Source organism: Anguilla anguilla, chromosome 11, assembly GCF_013347855.1.
Source record: "Anguilla anguilla isolate fAngAng1 chromosome 11, fAngAng1.pri, whole genome shotgun sequence".
Taxonomy (NCBI): Eukaryota; Metazoa; Chordata; class Actinopteri; order Anguilliformes; family Anguillidae; genus Anguilla; species Anguilla anguilla.
In genome coordinates, this window is record NC_049211.1 from 36,200,046 (window position 1) to 36,220,158 (window position 20,113).

Genomic DNA, 20,113 nt, shown 5'->3' on the forward strand with positions numbered 1-20,113 from the left:
CTAAACTTCCTGTGTGAATGTGAGGCCAGTGACTTCCTGTTTTTAGAACCTGCTAATACAACTTCAGTTTTTGGAGAGACACTCTTTTAATTGTTTTTACCGGAAACGTAAAATGTTCCTACTGCTATTCACTGTTATCCTTGTCCTAACAGGTAATTAAGGCTTTAATAATTATTTTCAAATGTTTTTTTTTTTAATTTTTCATACGCAGCGTTGCCTTTATTAACAGAACTGTAGCTTTGTTATGCATGAATTGAAGGGTTTTAGGTTTCATTGTGTGAAAAAAACCTATGGATAAATGGGTATTTAATGAAGTTTAAACCACTGATGTGCTCAGATATCTTAATTCTGTTTTACGTTCATGTTTTATGTAGAAATTTGTGTGAAGTGGATATTAATATAAATAGCAGAAATGGGTCTTGAAAGTAACCTGAGAAGTTCTTTTGGGAGATTATAGAGCAAGATAAAATATACTGTTTGGTGCCTAAATAATATTTTGGCTTTACCATAAATGAAAACTTGTTACAGTTTAGTTTATTAAAATATGTCCTGTTCGTAGTAATCAGTTAAACATGCTTTACTTCCTTTCTCACTCTTCTTTGGGCTGGAAGAACCGCCTGGAAAACTATCTTGCTAAACAGAATGGGCCTGGCATGCCTAAAAATTTTACCCACAGGAAAAAAAGCTTCTCAAGACAATTTTACCCACAGAAAAAAAGCTTCTCAAGACAATTTTACCCACAGAAAAAAAGCTTCTCAAGACAATTTTACCCACAGAAAAAAAGCTTTTCAAGACAATTATAAAAAAAGTTGTAAAAAAAAGTTTCTCAAGTCCTTAGAACCCATTTTTAAGAATTTATTTTTCAACCTTCAATAATTCTGGGACAGCACACTGATAACAGCTGCATAGGGCTGACATTGGTGCTCTGTTGCTTTCTGTCTCTGGGACATAGTCGCTGCGTCACATGTTTAGTTAGAGGTAGTTTGTTTAGAGGTAGTTTTCCCATTGGGAAGATATCGCGGCTGCTCTGCTGTAGAATTAGATTTGTGTCAAAAGGTAAAAAAAAAACATTGTATCAAGTATCCAACAAAACAGATATAAAAACAAAAAACTGATTCTCTATGCACAGGCATTAAAAATGACTTACAATATTTTTATTTTATGTTCCAAACTCAAAAGTCTTAAGTTTGAAAATCTAGTCCAATAAAGCCTAGTGCTATACTAAGCACCTGGGATTTAGCAGGGTGAGCCGCTTGGAGACCAACTCAATACAGACTGAGGACATTGTTTTGTTTCATATTACACAGCTGCTCATGGCATAACTACTTAAAATGTACAATTTGTTGAGAAATGGCTGTGTTACATGAGACAGAACATCCAAACACAGAGTGCTTATGTTGTTTTTCATTTATGAGAGCTTTCACACACCACTCAAATTTTGCACACAACATTGGCAGAACAAAACACTGTATTGTTTGTTGTTGATTATAAGGATCCCCATTAGCTGGGAAATCTAATAGTCTTCCTGGTGTCCACAGTAAAATTCAATGCACTTAAAATGTCAACATCACAACATACATGTTCATGTCAACACAACATCATACTCAAGTAGAGAAAAAACATTTAGAAAAAGAAAGACAGATCAGAAGGAAAAAAAACTGTAGGGTCCATCATCTACATAACGAATTTAGCTTTAGGTGGTATTTGAATGAAGATGAACAACTGTGTTGTCGTGACTATCAAGGTTGTTTCGTAAAATGATTTGGCTGTGCAAAAACTCTGGCATATTATAATAAATATTATTGCTAAAAAATGTGGCTATGGATACAGTAAGCCTCTCTATAGTAAGCCACGAGATAGTGTTGTGCATCAGTTCAGGGCTGGTTCTCATAGAACAGTCTAGCAACTCAGTTCTGAGCCATTTGAAATTTTCTTTTAAATGCTGAAGACTGTACAACTGAACAACTGTCCAGGTGGCACAAAATTAAAGATTTGGGAACTTGACCCTATATATGTGATGGTACATAGGAAAGACATCAGGGCAAAACCCATTTTAAAAACTATTAAAACCATAAAAAATCCAAAATATAATGAAAGGTGATGTATTTGTAATCATGAATCCAAAATACTGTATAACACCTGCAAAAAGATTTAGATTTTCTTTGTCTCTGTAAAATGATTATTCTATAATTTTTGCTTAGTCTATATTTTGTTAAAGTCAGTTTTATATAACTGTGATATTGTCTTTTTGCAGTGTGTTTTGTGAAAGCTTAAAATATATATTTTTTAAATTGTGAACAGTAATGTGAATTTCATCTGGTAAATCTGTTGATATTAATCAAATGCTCTCTATTGCCGTTCAGTTAAATGACTTGAATTGAGGTGAATGATGTTTCAATTTAGACAGCTTGTAAAGTCAGTATCTCAACTGAGCCCTCAAAGCATTTATAGGGGTGCATAACAAGGCAAAGTCCACTTCAGGATCTTGTGCCAACTTCTGCTCTTAATTACTTAACTAGCTTCATCAGATCTTCATCTAACGTGTGTACGCACCAGCTACAGCTGCAGACTGCTAAGATTCTGCTGTGGTCATGTAGAAGAGTACATTGGCATTGAATGCAGCCATTTAAAATCCTTCATCCTGCAGGCTGATGTCCTTTCTCACTCTGTGAAGCCTGGCAATGCAGTAATAAACCTAATTACAACAACCAAATGCATATGGCAGATGCATAGCAATGCCAGTAAAATAGTCAATTTACTATAATAATAAATTAAATTATTTATTATTAAAAGTAAAAACAAAAACAGCTCTGGCAATACTATGCTAATATGTGGTAAAGAATTCATGACTTTTCATTTGAATTCTTTAACAAATGCAGACTTTCTCAAGAAACACATAACCAAGTATACTGTTGGCCAGTACACTTGTGATTGATTGGAGAGTAATTCTGCAGATAATCCGCAGTTAAATACACATAAGCATGTTTGGATGTCAGCAATTCCGTGGATTGCATTGTGTTTTAAGCCAGTGGTCCACAGCCATGGTTCTGAGGCACCCCTGTGTATGCCATTCCTACCACAATTGCATTTCTTAATGAGGTGCTTTTCATGTTTATTTGCCCTCTTAAGCCACATTATTTCAGATATGCATGCCATGAACACCCATGTCAACATTGCACTTATTGTGCTATATTGCAAATAATTACTTTAAAAAAGGAAACAAAATTATTTAACTAATTACATTAAAGATGTGGTGAATCAATAAAATTCAAAATTTATGGAAGACATTCTTTCCCTTTCAATTTAGATGCAGTTTTAAAGTTTTGGTGTGACTGTTGATTCAGATCTTTCCTGTCAGACTTACATTAATAATATTGTAATAAGCCTTCTTTCACCTGAGCGACAAATCTAAATTGAGATGCAGGAAATAGAGACTGCTCCGATGACCATCCACCCCACCCCACATCAAACACCTCGCCATGTTGATTCCAAAACAAGCAGAAAGACAGAAATAACAGACATATACACACATTCACACTTACACAGGCACACACATGCGCGCACTCACACACACACACAAGCACCCTCACTCACTTGGTGAACACAAGACATGTACATACACGCAACATTGATAAGAGTTTGCATGACAAACACTATGACAGATGTACAGATAGAAAAAGGAAGTAGGAAACAGTTTGACAAGCCATTAGACCAACACACAATAGCAACATCAACCACAGGAAACATCTAATGAATATGCAAACAAATAATAGCAAAGATAGCAACAAATTAAAAAGGAAAAATGGGGAAAAAATCACTGGAAGTAATAAAAGAGTAATACAAAGTAAAACAAAACATGACAATCAAAGAAACAAACTGAAAAGAACTTAAAAGCAATGATAATTGACTAGATGGAACTGACATGATTGGGGAAACGTGGTGTATTTGTAATGCAATGTATGGCAGAAATGTGTGGTGTAATGGGTCGTGAGCAGTGGTGGACTCACGACATGGGGCCCCACCAGCGTGCTATGATGCATCGTGTTTTCTCATTCGGAAGGGCATCTAAGAGGGCACATCTAGGGAACCTCAAGAACGCTTCTCTGCAGAGGAAACGGATCTGCTCGTGCGCGAAGTGAAAGCGCGCGAGCAGACCATCTACGGTAACAGCAGGATTCCACCAAATATTATATTATGAATACTATGTTAATATATATAATATAATATTAATATTAATATTATATTACCAATAGTATGACTAACCATTATGACGTATTTTTAAAAAAATATCACGTGTTGTGCACCTGCCTATGTAGGCGCATATTACTATCTTAATAATGCACCCTTAAAATAACAGTAAAATACTGCGCCATTGACTTAAGACCAGGTGTTTGTTGGTCAATCGCTTTCCGCTGCCTCAAGATAGCAATGCGCCTGACCACACCTAATTTTAAGACCAACTCGCCCATGGGCACTCAGATGGGCACAAGTATACTTGCTATTTAAACAACGTGGGCGCTGGACGGGAAAATGACAGACCGCTGCGTCGGTCTGAAACTAGCAAAGACACTTGCATTGCGCTTGGCGCCACTTTGCGCCGGGTGTAAGATAGTGCCCGGTGTTGTAAGCCGCAACACACCCCTTTGCTGGACAGAACAGTTGGACACAGGGAGATAGGAGAATCTCGGAATGTACACAGGTGTTTATTCGGTAATGAGAGAGTGAGAGACTCACTGCAAAAATAAACAAAATAGCTTTGCCTTTCATCCTCACGAGATCCGGGTAAAAATAATAAAGCAGCACAACCAACTAAAACAACAAAGACAAAAATAGCCAAATCTACAAAACAACTTTTCAGACCTTTCCATTCTGGAACTTTCTCCTCTCTCTCGGGTTGTGTTTTCCTGGTCACAGACACCTACTGGGAAGAAAGCACACTTTAAATACCTGGATTAATTATTGATGCGCTCCAGGTGTGTGTGCCTACTTAACCAGTAGACGTGGTCCTCTGATTGCCCTGAACCTCTCCCACAAATGAAGCCCTGCCACAGACAGTTATGGTCAGAATGTTACCCACCCAGAAGTACCTTTGTTTACAAACATTCTGATTTGCTCTATTGAAACCAAAACAATTCTAGAACACTAACTTAGAATTTTTAAAAAACAAAAAACATTCCAAAAAGACCTACTCTTCAAAGGGATAGGGACATAAGAACATGTAATGAGCAGAACAGGCCAATCAGCCACTCTGTGCTCTTGGTTTAGTGCAGCTCTTTGTCCCGTAGGCCTGGGTCAGTCGCACTACCCCAAGATGCTGACCTGCCCCCACGATGAGAACCAGCGGGACATGCCCAGGGTGTGGTGCAAGCAGAGCAACGATCTGTGCTGCAGCGGATTCGCTTTCCTGGAGGGGACGACCACTCTGGAGAACGGGGACCTGCGGGTGCAGCAGGACAGGAAGGCCTTCACTGTCACCGTCACGCAGCTGGCCCAAGGAGAGGGGGTGTACTGGTGCGGCCTCCTGCACAACAACAACACCATCACCAAACTCGCCGAGCAGTACTTCGGCAAATGTGAGTTTCTTACGAAAACCCTGCCGCAATGTCGGGTCAGGTGCACGCCTGTACAGAGCACTTCTTTATTTATTCGATACGCTGAATATCATATTGTTGCCTTTCGATCCATTTCAGATTGTAAGATTGGTAAACCGGAGACTTGCACCCAAACCTTCGGGCTACAGTGTAAAGGTGCATCTCTTAGAACCACTTGGGCGAGATGGGAACAGAAAGGAAAGCAGTGTTGCTGTATGTCTATTTTGAGTAGCAGTGATTCTAGTACTTCATTGGTCCCACATTGGGAAAGTTGTTTGCCAAAGTTACCCTCAAGTATTCAAATAACAAATAGCACATGCAAAAATATAGGACATAACAGATACACATCACAGCACAGCACAGCATAGTACACATGTACATTCAAGATTTTTTAAGCCTCTCAGCTGACATTGCTGGAAAAGTGAACCTAGTACTTAAACTGCCTCTACGCTGCACTAATCAAATGGCTAGTAGCCTAACACACAGCGTCTTCATACCATGTTAGGGGGTTTAAATCATAAATTCAATTTATCCGTTAAAAATCTGTTTTAATCACCAAGTAGTCTACACTTAACAAACAAGATACACCAGTCTGTTATCTACCATGTTAGCTTTCAGAATAACCAGCAAAAACAAACCCTGCACTTCAATTTTGTTTACAATCTACGCATTGCAGATATTTGCCATGAATTCGAGTGCGGAGAAAGAAGTGCATGTATCCACAAATAATGTTGATTAAAAATGTGCACAATTTCGTACTGCAGATGAAAATAAATGTAGGCTATAAGGCCTAGGCTACTCACTAAAACTGCCTATTTGGGGAGAGCTGGCTATTGATAGTATTGCTATTGAGTAGCCTATTTTGTGGATTAATTGCATTGACACTCAAAGAAAATCAGGGGAAGATTCCGCCACTGCTTAGTGATTAAAATGGATTTTTCTAAATCGCATTTATCAATTAATCTCCCAAACACAATATGCGACGAAGCTGTGTGTCCCTTTCCAATTGCTTAGTCAGATTGTTTGCATGCTTGTTAATCACTGAAAATGAATTAAAACAGTTTGAGATCAATGATTAGTTTAAAGGAAAGTTTTGCGCATCAGCAATTTTCAGCTCATCAGTCGCCGTTGGTTTTATTTTGTTTCGATTCAAAAGTTTAAGAAAGATCGATAAAGGAGGAAGAAAGAGAGGACAAAAGAGGAGGATGACCGATTATTTTTGTGGGTAAAAAAATTCTCAGAATTAATGACACTCAATAAACTTGAAATATTATATGTAAAAGCTTGCATCAATAGTATACATTCTTTTTAAAACATTGTTTTCCTTAATTACAATTATGTGCACATTACATTACATTACATTTATTTGTCAGACGCTGTTATCCAAAGCGACGTACAAAAAGTGCATTTCATGGTCATAGACAACTGCTAAACACAGGTTCAGTAAGGTACAATACTTATTTTGTACAGCTATTTCTAGCCAAGAACACAGTTTAGTTCACACAGTGAACACTATTCAGACCTAACCTCTGCAAAGCCAACTAGGCAGAAGAATAAGCTACAGTATTAGGATAAATACAAATTACCAAAAAGTGCTGGGATGGGGCAACATGTAACAAGTGTCTTGTGCACAATACATTAATGATACTGTTTTGAGCTGAGACATTCATTGGTTTGAACCTTTTTTCACCCACCTCCCACCGGATCTCAGGGTTCACCCACCTCCCAAATCCCAATTTAACCCCTGGGGATATTACACTGTCTGTATTTAGGATGAGAGATATTACACTGTCTGTGTTTAGGATGGGGGGATATTGCACTGTTTGTGTTTAGGATGGGGGGATATTAAACTGTCTGTGTTTAGGATAGGGGGATATTACACTGTCTGTGTTTAGGATAGGTGGATATTACACTGTCTGTGTTTAGGATAGGGGGATATTACACTATCTGTGTTTAGGATAGGGGGATATTTCACTGTCTGTGTTTAGGATGGGGGGATATTACACTATCTGTGTTTAGGATGAGAGATATTACACTGTCTGTGTTTAGGATGGGGGATATTACACTGTCTGTGTTTAGGATAGGGGGATATTACACTGTCTGTGTTTAGGATAGGGGGATATTACACTGTCTGTGTTTAGGATAGGGGAATATTACACTGTCTGTGTTTAGGATGGGAAGATATTACACTATCTGTGTTTAGGATAGGGGGATATTACATTGTCTGTGTTTAGGATGGGGAGATATTACACTATCTGTGTTTAGGATAGGGGGATATTACACTGTCTGTGTTTAGGATGGGGGGACATTACACTATTTGTTTTTAGGATGGGGGGATATTACACTATCTGTGTTTAGGATGGGGGGATATTACACTGTCTGTGTTTATGATGGGGGGATATTACACTGTCTGTGTTTAGGATGGGGGGATATTACACTGTCTGTGTTTATGATGGGAGGATATTACACTGTCTGTGTTTAGGATGGGGGGATATTACACTGTCTGTGTTTAGGATGGGGGGATATTACACTGTCTGTGTTTAGGATGGGAGGACATTACAATGTCTGTGTTTAGAATAAGGGGGCACAAAGTTAGTTTACCTTGGTTGTCTTGGTTAGCACCTACCATAGCTTATGAAGTGTTACCCCACCTGCCTTCCTCAGCCTCCAATGGTTGGAGTATCGTTCGCTGGATCCTGATGCCAGTCCTCCCTCTGATGGTCATCTTCACACACATCTATACCTGCCGTGAGTTGCTTTTTTTACCACTCTATCTCAGCTGAGTTCCTTCTGTACCACTCTATCTCAGCCAAGTTCCTTCTGTACCACTCTATCTCAGCTGAGTTCCTTCTGTACCACTCTATCCTAACTGAGTTCCTCCTGTACCACTCTATCTCAGCTGAGTTCCTTCTGTACCACTCTATCCTAACTGAGTTCCTCCTGTACCACTCTATATCATCTAAGTTCCTTCTGTACCACTCTATCCCATCTGAGTTCCTTCTGTACCACTCTATGCCAGCTATGAGTTCCTCCTATACCACTCTATACCAGCTGTGAGTTCCTTCTGTACCACACCTTTCATTTTTCCAGCATGAAAGCAGAGGGCTGTGTACTTTAATTAAGTCATAAGTCATTCATTTGCTCTGTACTTCACGTGAAGTTTTGTGTGGAGTTACATAAGGCCTGGTGCTATGATGGTATGAAGAACTGTAGATTTTTACTGCATAGTCTTTATTGTGTCTGATGTAGAATTAAAAATTACTTTATTGCAGTTTTATTATTTATAATATGCTTTTGCTAATAAATTCTTGTTGCCCTTGTAATGAAATGTAATACATTATTTATGAGGGCCTTTATTGCTGTAAAATAACATTTTCTAATGGTTTTATTGTCAGTATATTCTATATTATATTACATATATTCTATATATTATATTAATTATATATTACATATTGTATATATCTGCATGGTCTATTTAAGACTTGTTATTAACCTTGCATTGTTCTCTTCCAACAAACAGGAAAAGCCCGCAAACAGGTAAGTTGTTCATTAATCATGTTCGACTGCTAGTGCCCTGCTTGCCAGTCCTACTCTCTCTGTCTGAACTATGGGACCCAGCCCTGCTCTGTCTGAACTATGGGACCCAGCCCTGCTCTCTATCTGTCTGAACTATGGGACCCAGTTCTGCTCTCTCTGTCTGAACTATGGGACCCAGCCCTGCTCTCTATCTGTCTGAACTATGGTACCCAGTTCTGCTCTCTCTGTCTGAACTATGGGACCCAGCCCTGCTCTGTCTGTCTGAACCATGGGACCCAGACCTGTTTAAACTATGGGACCCAGCCCTGTCTCTCTCTGGAATGCCATACATACACGTACGAAGACACACACAAACACTATATGGCCAAAAGTATGTGGATACCTGACATCCAACATCTTCAAAACCATCCAAAATTATAGGCATTAATGACGTTGGTCCACCCTTTTTTGCTATAATCCTTTTTTCCACTCTTCTGGGGAGGTTGTTGGAGCATTGCTGCATGGATTTGCTTCCATCCAGCCCGAAGTGCATTACTGAAGTCAGGCACTGATTGGGCGATTAGGCATGTCTTGCAGCTGGCTTTCTAATTGATCTCAAAGGTATTGAATGGGGTTGAGGTCAGGGCTCTGTGCAGGCCAGTCAAGTTCTACCACACCGTTCTCAACAAAGGCATTTAAATATGGACCTCACTGTGTGCCTGGGAGCACTGTCATGCTGAAACAGGAAAGGGCCTTCCCAAAACTGTTGGGGAAGCACAGAATCATCTAGAATGTGATTGTATGCTGTAGCATTAAGAAATTCCTTCACTGGAACTAAGCCCAAACCATGAACAACATGTCCAGATACTTTTGGTCATATAGTGTATATATACATACATGCATTCATACAAACATACATACATACATACTTACGTACACACACACACACACACACATACATGAGGTACAAATGCAGGAGTTAATTTGTTTGAAAGTTTATAAAAGGATGAATGTGTAGCAGAATAGTTCCTGGTACAAGAAAGAATGAGAAATACTGTTGTGAACTGAAACATTTGAGCTTAGCATTGCATAAACCTGAGAACATACAAATGCTAACCACTGGACTTCCTGCTGTGTTTGTGCTGAAACTGCTCATATAACTCAATGTTTTTCAGGAGGAAGGCCTGAATGATAACATCTCTATGGCAGCATTTCAAGGCCACAGGACAGGCGAATGACCATGAGTGATACATGTCAGCTCTAACGATGTTATCATTAGCCACACATACTCACACACACACACACACACACGCATGCACACACACACATACACACCACACACACACACACACACACACACATACACACATTTACACAATACAGTAAACACCTCATTTTATACAGTACATTATTCGTACCTCTCTTGATAATCCGGTAGTTACTGTTTTATCTGTTTTACCCGTGCCATCTCTCTTTTGTAATGAAATCCCTTTCAGTATGCATGTGGAATATCCAGGGCCTAAAATCTTCAACCTTTGGGCTGAAGAGTTTAGCCCCAGAACTCAAAACAAACCTTAAAGATCATCATTCTACAGGAGACATGGTGTAAAGCTGACACTGTTACCCACTGTCCGAACGGTTATAGAGAAATAATAGTACCATCTCAGAAACACAGCAACACTAATAGAGGTAGAGGATCCGGAGGATTAATCATTTGGTATAAATCTGATCTACATAATCAAATTGACCCCCTAAAAATGATTACATTATATTGCAAATATTACATATGGTTAAAACTAAAAAAAGAGCTCCTATTAACAAAAAGGATTTGCTTATTTGTGCAGTATATATCCCCCCCCTCCGAATCCCCCTACTTCTCAGAGGACATCTTCCCCACCCTTGAGACAGAGACATGTCATTTCCAGGCCCAGGGAAATGTGCTTATCTGTGGGGACATAAACGCGCGTTCAGGAACATTTGCTGACCTCACAGATCCACAAGGGTACATTTACATCTCAAATGAAAATGTCTCTCACACTTTCACTCTCCCCCACAGGAGCAACAGTGATCAGATCATCAACAAGAGTGGAAGGGACCTCCTGCAGCTCTGTCAGAGCCTCAGTCTGTACTTTGTCAACGGTAGGGTACGGGGGGACACAGTACTGTAGATTACATGATCACAGACATTGACCCTTCCTCTCTCAGCTCATTCACTGTCAAACCACTAGCCCTTCTGTCTGATCGCAGCCACATTACCCTGTTTATTAAAAGTTCAGACATTAAAATGGCACACACACATTTTCACATAATTTCCTTCTGTGTGAACAGTAATCTGGGGGCCGTTTTTCTGTAGTATTGTGAATGCCAGACTTCTGAACTTCCTTACCAAGCACAATGTCTTGAGCAAAAGCCAAATTGGATTTATACCAAAACACCGCACAACCGATCATATTTACACCCTACATACCCTAATTGATAAACATATAAACCAAAATAAAACCATTATTTATGCCTGTTTCATTGACTTCCAAAAAGCTTTTGATTTTATTTGGCATGCAGGACTGTTCTGCAAAGTTATTGAGAGTGGTGTCGGGAGTAAAACATATGATATTATTAAATCAATATATTCTGGCAATATGTTCAGCGTAAAAATTGGCAAAAAAGGACAGAATTCTTTACTCAAGGGCGAGGTGTTCGTCAGGGCTATAACCTCAGCCCTGCACTCTTCAATATCTACATTAATGAATTGGCTACTATACCAGAAAAGTCATCTGTCCCCGGTGTAAGTCTCCACAATCAGGAAGTGAAATACCTGCTCTTTGCAGATGACCTGGTTCTGCTGTCCCCCACAGCAGATGGCCTACAGCAGAGCCTGGACCTGCTAGAGCATTACTGTCAGACCTGGGCCCTGACAGTAAACCCCAAAAAGACCAAAATAATGATATTACAAAAAAAGATCCAGATCTCAGGATGTTCTCAATTGGTACAAAACATGTAGAGTACTGCACACACTGCACCTATCTAGGATTTAAACTAAGTTCAACTGGACATTTTAATGAAGCAGTTCATGAGCTGAGAGGGAAAGCACGCCAGGCTTTCTTAACCATAAAAAAATATACAAACAGAAATACCAATTCAAATTTGGTTAAAATTAATTGAATGTGTTATTGAACTAATTGCACTCTATGGCAGTGAGGTGTGGGGTCCACTTACAAAACAAGACTTTACTCAATGGGATAAATACCACACTGAGACCCTGCATGAAGAGTTCTGCAAGATTCTCCTACATGTCCAGAGGAAAACTACAAGCAATGCATGCAGGGCAGAATTAGGCGAATACCCACTAATACAAAAAATACAAAAAAGAGCAATTAACTTTTGGACACACCTAAAACTAAGTGACCCCCTCTCGTATCATTACCAAGCCTTGCAGTGCCAAGAGATGAGGAGTAATAGGAACCCCCTTACCCAGCTGGTCCTGAGGCTGAGTTCACAAACCTGCTCTATTAACACACCTCAGGGACAGAACACATCACCAATCAGAGTCAAATTACAACACAGTTGAAACAAAACTACATCACCTATTGGCAAACACAAACAAAAGCACAGAGCAAAATGCAGTGCTATCTGGCTCTAAATTGACAATACACCATAGCAGATTATTTGAGCATGGTGACTGATCAACAACTAAAAAGAACCTTAACAAAATACAGACTGAGTGAGCACAGCCTTGCTATTGAAAAGGGGAGACACAGGAACACCTGGCTCCCTGCAGAGCAAAGGCTGTGCTGTCATTGCACCCTCAGTGAGCCTGAAACAGAGCTACACTTCCTCACCAAATGTGAAAAGTATAAACATCTTAGAGAAGCACATTATAAAAAATTTGAATTAATAACAAAAGGTTTTATTAACCTATTAGATGAAGAAAAACTACCAGTCCTACTAGGGGAGAACTCAATGAGCTGTGAGTTAGCAGCAGTCTGTGTTGCTGCCTGCCATAAATTGAGGGACAGTGAGTGACAGTCACCTGACACACATTGTTGCTGTTATATTTGATGACAGTTTATTTGTTTTGTTTTGTGCTGATATTAACAATCAGCTTTTTTTCTGACTTTTTAAAAATACTTTTTAAAATCTATTTTCTACTTCCATCCACTGTATTTTCTACTATTTACTATAGTATGTTTTCTAATTAATGTTTAGCTTTTCAATGTTTAAACGCTTGCTTTGGCAATATGTACAGTGTTACGTCATGCCAATAAAGCCATTTGAATTGAATTGAATTGAATTGAACTGAAATTGAGAGAGAGAGAGTAATGAGAAGACAAGCCTATACTTTTTAAACATCAATGAAATACAAAGTAGTGACTGTTTTATAATTGTATTCAACTATATATAAATAAACAATATGTATGATAAAATAACACTTATTACCATGTTATTGGTGTTGAAATTATGAATACACAAACTGTCAAATTATAATGCACAAGTCATGTTTAAAAAAAAAAAAAATCTAATTAAACATCTGCCATTGTCATTAAAGTGTGAAATGCCAACAATGATTAAAATGAGTTGCTCATTCATTTTATTATGGTTATTGATTCAGCAGATTCAATTCACTGTTATTGATTCAAACACTGTTCTCTGGCATCTTCAAACGGAAGCAGGTGATTGTATCTGGGCAAAGGCGTTAATTACAACACTGGTTATGGGGGAAAATTCAAACCCTTACACTCAGCAGTGTTGACTGAGCACTGCAGGTATGCCATCCCACCAATTTATGCCTTGGTGAGGTGGCATGCCCCATACCTATATAGCACTGACAGTTTGGCACTTTTCTGGGTTACCTGCAGAAATAACTACAATGACCACAGACTCTCAGTTCATTTCTCTACCTTCTGACCACATATCAACAGACAGAATTCACAAGCAACTTCACACGTCCACACAACAAAGCCCTAAACTTACGGGAGATTTTGCATTTTTTCCCCCTTGTTCTGTTCATCTTTTTCCTGCCTGATTACATCATCACAGATACTCCAGGCCCACGAAGAATAAGTCTCCCCATTGGACATTTAGCTACATATGCCAATAGAAACATTGGATACACACACAAAATGGACATAATATAGAAGTGCACACACTTTGCAGGCCTGGCATCTACTTCACTAGTAGCTCACTGGGTAGCTCGTATGCCTGTGGGACCTTTAGACGAGTGACTGGGTGGGTTTAAACCTCCCCCTTGGACTCAGGCAAACCTTTTACACTGGCTTGCTTACTAACTAACAATTGCCCAAAAAATATAAACTATAACTAATTTATTTATATATCTGAAATCCAAATAATATACACCCAAACTTCAGACAGTTCTGCTTTCGGCATTTTGACAGAGTTAGTTAGCTACCTTGCTAACAAAACGACAGACCGAGTGTATAACGTAAGTATAGACGGCTTCAATATTAAGCACCAAAATCTGTGTTATGATTTGGTGCGGTAGGTAATGTTACTTGCTGTATAGTAAACCGGCGCAAGATAATGACTTCTGCGCGGTAGGTATATTTATTTTGGAAATCGAGGTATATTGGTTGTCAGAATGTTCAAATTCAAGGCTGTGCCTGTACTGGTAACTACTTTTTAACAAGGCTACTGTAGCTAACCTGCAATTCCACATTTCTAAATTAATGTAAGCTAGCCCTATAGATCCTCTACTGACATACAAACAATTAGCAGGGCTGTTGTGTGCAATACCCCACAAAAAAACAATTCATTCAAACCTGCAAAATATAGGCCTGCCATTGAGTACTGATATCAGAATTATGCCAAGATACAAGTAACAATATTTCCTATGTTAGCTCACACAAATTAAACAAGATGTATTACAAAGCAATGCTACACAATGTTTCCTAAATTATTTTTGCTAACCGGTGGATCTGAAGTAGATCTTGTGAGTATTGTAGAGGTGAAGTATACAGTTCACGGAAAGTGAACTGTATACTTCACTTCAGTTCCGCTTCGCATCGGGCCAAACAACGCCCCTTAGCTGTCATATCATAACCACATACCACGGCCTGTTGTGAGCTATTGCTTAAATATAAATAAAACAAATGTGTTAAGTAAGGATAACTTATCATCAAGCATGTTCTTCCGCTTAGTGCCAGTCTGAAACCAGTACACAAGGTCAATGGCAAATGTCGTCTACATCAAAGCCCAAGATCTGGAAGGTAAGCAAATACACATCTTCTTGGTTTGAATAAATGTTTTGTTATTGTATACATTTTTAATGTGATCAAATCTAACTCACTGAAATATAAATAACAAGCGTGTTTTTGAAACAGATAAGGTTGTGATTCCAACCATTTACCTCTGAATACACCAAACTACCAGCCTGTGCAGCTATACACAGTATGGCAGGGACAGCCAATGAAAGCAGGGGACTTCTGGTCCACGACCCTGCTCCTTACAGAGTCTCTGACCCCCATGTTGACATTATCAACAGAGAGAGCCACACCATTTCTCTGCTGAATGTGGGGACCTTGCGGTATTTCATCCATTTTCCTTTAGACCAGTGGTCTCCAACCGCTGGTTTTCATAGTGACTCTGCACTTCATGAATCAATTAGAGCAGTCGATTACACAGTTAACTCAACTCACCTGGTGTTTTGGGTCTCAATTGGGTGCTGATTTTAAGGTGAAAACAAAAACCAGCACATCCTGTAGCTCTCCAGGACCAGAGTTGAGAAACACTGATTTAGACAGTCTCTGCTGTGAGCAGTCAGCCCCCGTAGTCAGGCCCATGTCAAGGAACCGACTGACCACACCTTAAGGACTCCCCAGTTTAATGGTGAGAGGGTTCATCTTCTCCCCACCCTGGGAAAACACAAATGTACACACACACTAGCAACATATAAACTTTGTTAAATATACGATTAATATCGAGAATATGTTGTAGTGCATATTGTTGCAGTGCATATTGCCATTGAGCACCTGTGGCTCACATGTCACACGTTGCATACAAACACACTCACCAGTATCATTGGACCCATCAGTGACTAGAGAGAAGGGCTGGTTGCAAAGACCCCTCACTAACTCATCCATCAGACAGGGGGCTACATGTTTGTTTATGATGCCGGTTGTCTTGATTCTGGTTGAGAAATATTTGTTCCCAATCTTTGAGTCTGGAAAACACTCCTTGACGAGAGGGTGGAGGTGGTCTGTGAAGTCTAATAGATTATTGTACAAAATGTAACCTACATCTGCAATGACAGTCAGCCTAACAGTACATATGTGTGTCTCTTCTACAGTACTATTCTACTAAGTGGGTTAAAGGCATACTATGCAAGATTTTTAACTCGAGCATGTCTGTGATGTACTGGCAATCTCTGTCTTTACGCACTTTTGCCAAATTTGTGCAACTTTATCTGTAATTGTTATTCTAAAATGTTTTCTGGATGTTTCTGGGCATGGTGCTATTTTATATGTGAAGGGTGTGGCTACAGAGCCTGTGGTTTGGGATCAGATTGAACTAGTTGCTATAGCTAGCTAGCTAAATGCTGTAATGATACAGTGAAGCAAAAAGACAAGCCGCCAGGGCTCGTTCAAGAACTGGAGTTACTGTAACCTCAAAATTCTTTTCTTTGGTGGCGTCATCTGAAGTTCACCGAGGGAATGAAAAGTGGCATCGAGCTGGCTTGTTTTCTGTTAGACCTGTAAGTAATGTTACCTCTATCTATGCCGCCAGGGTAGTCAGACCTAGGGCTTTTTTGACTGGAATGTCTGGTTTTCAAATTATTTGTGTCCGGTTCATGGTCCCATGCAGACAATGCAGCCTAATGTCTGTCCCAAGTAATATTTGAATATTGAACTGTTGAATACATGTTGAATATTTATCAATAATTTAGTCCCGATTTATCGATTCCTCAAAATCTCTCATTGTCCCAGCCTTGGGGTGGCCGTGTCCAAATAAGTGCACTTGCCTACCAGGGTCAGCACTGGATAAGAACGTTAAGCAGGTGAAATTTTTTCCTTCAATAAGAGCAACAAGAAACGTGAGCATGACTGTACAAGGGCGGAACATCTTACAACACTTCCGCAGTACGATGGAAAAATAGAATGGAGGGTATTTTTCACATACTGTCCATTGCATACTAAAGCGTATACAGGAAACAGTACACAGTATGCTTAGTAGACGGTGCATATTTTGAGGACACAGAACATGGCCTTTTTTTTTTTTTTGATGGGAGGAAAGAGTTTTGGGGTTGACTCCCTTCTGCCATGATACATAAAGCTGCGTCTGTGCTCGCCGGATCCACATTAAATTACCGCAGGTTTGTTTGCTTGTTTTAATCAGGCAGATCACTGGATGGTTAGTAGATATGTCATTATAAATTCCATCGGTAGAAACTAGTTGGCTAAGATCGCCATCTCATGTCTGCGACAAATATATCACAGAAAAATTTAGATGTCCCTTTATGAGTAGTTGTACAAATAAAAAACCCCAAAACGAACAGTATCGGAACGGTATGAGGGGAAATTTTTGAGGTTTCGGAACTGTTACTTTTTCAAACCGTGGTATGTAGTTCCGTGAAACCATAAAGCGACCCTGCCCAGTCCATATGTACTGAGTATATTTGTGTTTAATATGGTTCAATATTGCCTGTGAATCCATATCAACAGTGTACGAACGTTCTCTCTGCACATTAATGCTGCAACAAAAGAAGCCACTGCTTTCTTTCAGCATATAACCCCCCCCCCCCTTTTTGCTGATGTCACCTCCTTGATCAGAAGTTTGACATCAAGTTCTCAGAATATTGAAAAGGGGAAGCAGCCGTGTCTGGTGTGTGACACAAATAGAAATGGGAAGTATGTGGCCTGTCTCTTTGTGGCTGTTTCTGTTGAAATGTTCTCTCGGTTTTCTTTAAACTGCCGAACAGCAAACTTTGGAAAACACAGCAGTTATATTTTAAAAATGTATTTGAACTCACAGCAACAGTTTTCAGGCTAAGTTGTAGTGATTTAAATATGGACCAGCAGTGAGGGGAAAATATGAAGTGTGTTTTTTGTTAAACTGATTCCATTTTAGACAGTTTGACTTATTTTTTTTTAAGTTGAGCTGATGAGAAATGTTAAGTTTACACAGTTCACATGAGTGAAGATTGGGAGTGCGGTGCATACCCGTAACAAATAAACCGAATTTAGGGCTGTTTTAAGCATATTTTCATTGTCATTAGTGTGGCCAGCTACGGTACAGGCTAAACAGTGTGTACTTTGGTTATTTTATTGTGCAATTGTATGTGCCAATTCATATGTGCTTAGCGTGTTATTTTTTTGGTGCTTCCAGGTTCCATAGACGTGAGGTAAAGGAGGTACCATTGGTTTAGACCGGTGATTCCCAGCCTGGAGTACCCATGTGTGTGCTGGTTTCAGTCCTGGAGTACCCCTGTGTGTGTTGGTTTTGGGCCTTACAAATGGTTTTGTAATCCTTTTCAGATTGATATATTGCTACAAATTTGTCTCATCTCTTCTGGAATTTTCTTTGATTTTGGCATAGTGTGCATGTAGGATCTTTGTGGTGACTACTTCACTTTGATGGGAAGGATCAATATGAGTGAGTTCTAAATTCAACATGGCAGACTGCACTCAACCCTGGCTAGGTTCACTCAGCTGAATCTATCGATCAATCTATCGATCGATATGCGTGTTTGATAACATTTCTGTTGAAATAAATGCAATAATAATAAAAAAAGAGTTTTCTGTTCATTCAGCTTCCCTTTGTTGAATATTACATTTTGTCTAAAGATCTGAAACCATTCAGGGTGACCAATGTGCAATAATGGAGGATATTGGGAAAGGGGAAATACTTTTTCATGGCACTGTATATACCCTACACATGCCCTAAGGTGGTAGGGTGGAAACCCCAATCATTGGTCCCCTCCAGTTACCCATAATGCCCCAGACGACTCTCCTAAAAAGCAATTTATTTTATTTTAGTGTTGTGTCTTACTGACTGCAAATCCATACCATGTTCTGTCTGCTTCTTATTGTAAGAAAACAATCCTTTTTACTAAGATTTTGGAAACTAATCATGAATGTGGTCGGATTTGGTGAAAGGCTGCCCCATGATCCTCGGTGGCTAGTTTGAGATGGGGCGTTCTTATCTGAAGGTCATGGTGAATGTTCTGCACTATTCATAGACTGCTGGCCCCCTCTTGTGGTTAACATTAGTATATAGCCTATTTTAGTCTCTAGCCTGAGTTTACGAAAGACACTAGATAAGAACATTATGTAGTTTCATTTCTGCTAAGTTCATTAAAAGAGACCGTTAAATAGTTTCATTTTTAAGATAAGACGATTGATGCTAATGTCTCAGCTTTTCTTTCTTCATTAGCCTTGAGAGATATATGTAACTAGTATTAATAATAAGTTGATTGTTAAATTTAACAAAATAACTTCCTGTTGTTTAATGCATATTAATTTAGAGAAATTATAAGATGCATCATTCTTACAATCTCCCGAATAATAGTAATAATATGCTAATTCCAATATTGCTGTTAGCATAGATATACCAAAAAAAGAAACCGAGTTTGTTACAAAACTTTTGTTATTTCTGTGCAGTATTACAAGAAATGATTGTGCTGGTGAAGTACCTGAACTTCATTTTACAAGCCTGGAACTTTAATGGGGTTGTTCGCTATCTGCTAATTCATACAGATGAACATGTGAGGAGACCTGAACATTTTATCTGTATTGATAATGCAGGCAAGGATTTTCTATGAAGTGCTTGAGGAGTGTCTGGCTCAGACTCCATTAGGCTATTTTAGCATGATATAGCACTTTTATTTGCCTCAAACTATGGGAGGAGATATGCAATGAGATTAAACATTTTTTGGCCATTACGTCAGGTCCTTCATGACATCAAGGACCTGGTCCCAACAGCTCAGAGCCCGGTAACACATTGAACTCCATCCATTCCATCCACACATAGCAACTGATGGAAATGTTCATGCTGAT

General features: G+C 39.2%; 1 protein-coding gene across 3 annotated transcripts; it reads left to right on the top strand.

The window, feature by feature from the left end:
• Positions 1 to 13,688, top strand: si:ch211-102c2.4 (uncharacterized protein LOC568178 homolog). Of its 3 annotated transcripts, XM_035382678.1 has the most exons (6): positions 1 to 152; positions 5,286 to 5,573; positions 8,256 to 8,339; positions 9,112 to 9,128; positions 10,283 to 10,360; positions 11,164 to 13,688. In XM_035382678.1, exons 1-5 carry the CDS (start codon positions 113 to 115, stop codon positions 10,343 to 10,345), a joined length of 492 nt encoding a protein of 163 aa, XP_035238569.1. In that variant the 5' UTR covers positions 1 to 112; the 3' UTR covers positions 10,346 to 10,360; positions 11,164 to 13,688. The 3 variants fall into 3 exon arrangements, with proteins under 3 accessions (XP_035238569.1, XP_035238568.1, XP_035238571.1); XM_035382677.1 differs by having other exon boundaries at positions 10,283 to 13,688; XM_035382680.1 differs by lacking the exon at positions 10,283 to 10,360.
• The last annotated feature ends 6,425 nt before the right edge of the window (positions 13,689 to 20,113 follow it).

What these genes read in the sequence shown, in the direction of transcription:
- si:ch211-102c2.4 (XM_035382677.1), top strand. Translation starts at nt 113, where the DNA reads ATGTTCCTACTGCTATTCACTGTTATCCTTGTCCTAACAG. An exon ending in TGTTATCCTTGTCCTAACAG is followed by an intron (nt 153 to 5,285) that starts GTAATTAAGGCT and finishes TTTGTCCCGTAG; the next exon opens with GCCTGGGTCAGTCGCACTAC. An exon ending in CGAGCAGTACTTCGGCAAAT is followed by an intron (nt 5,574 to 8,255) that starts GTGAGTTTCTTA and finishes TGCCTTCCTCAG; the next exon opens with CCTCCAATGGTTGGAGTATC.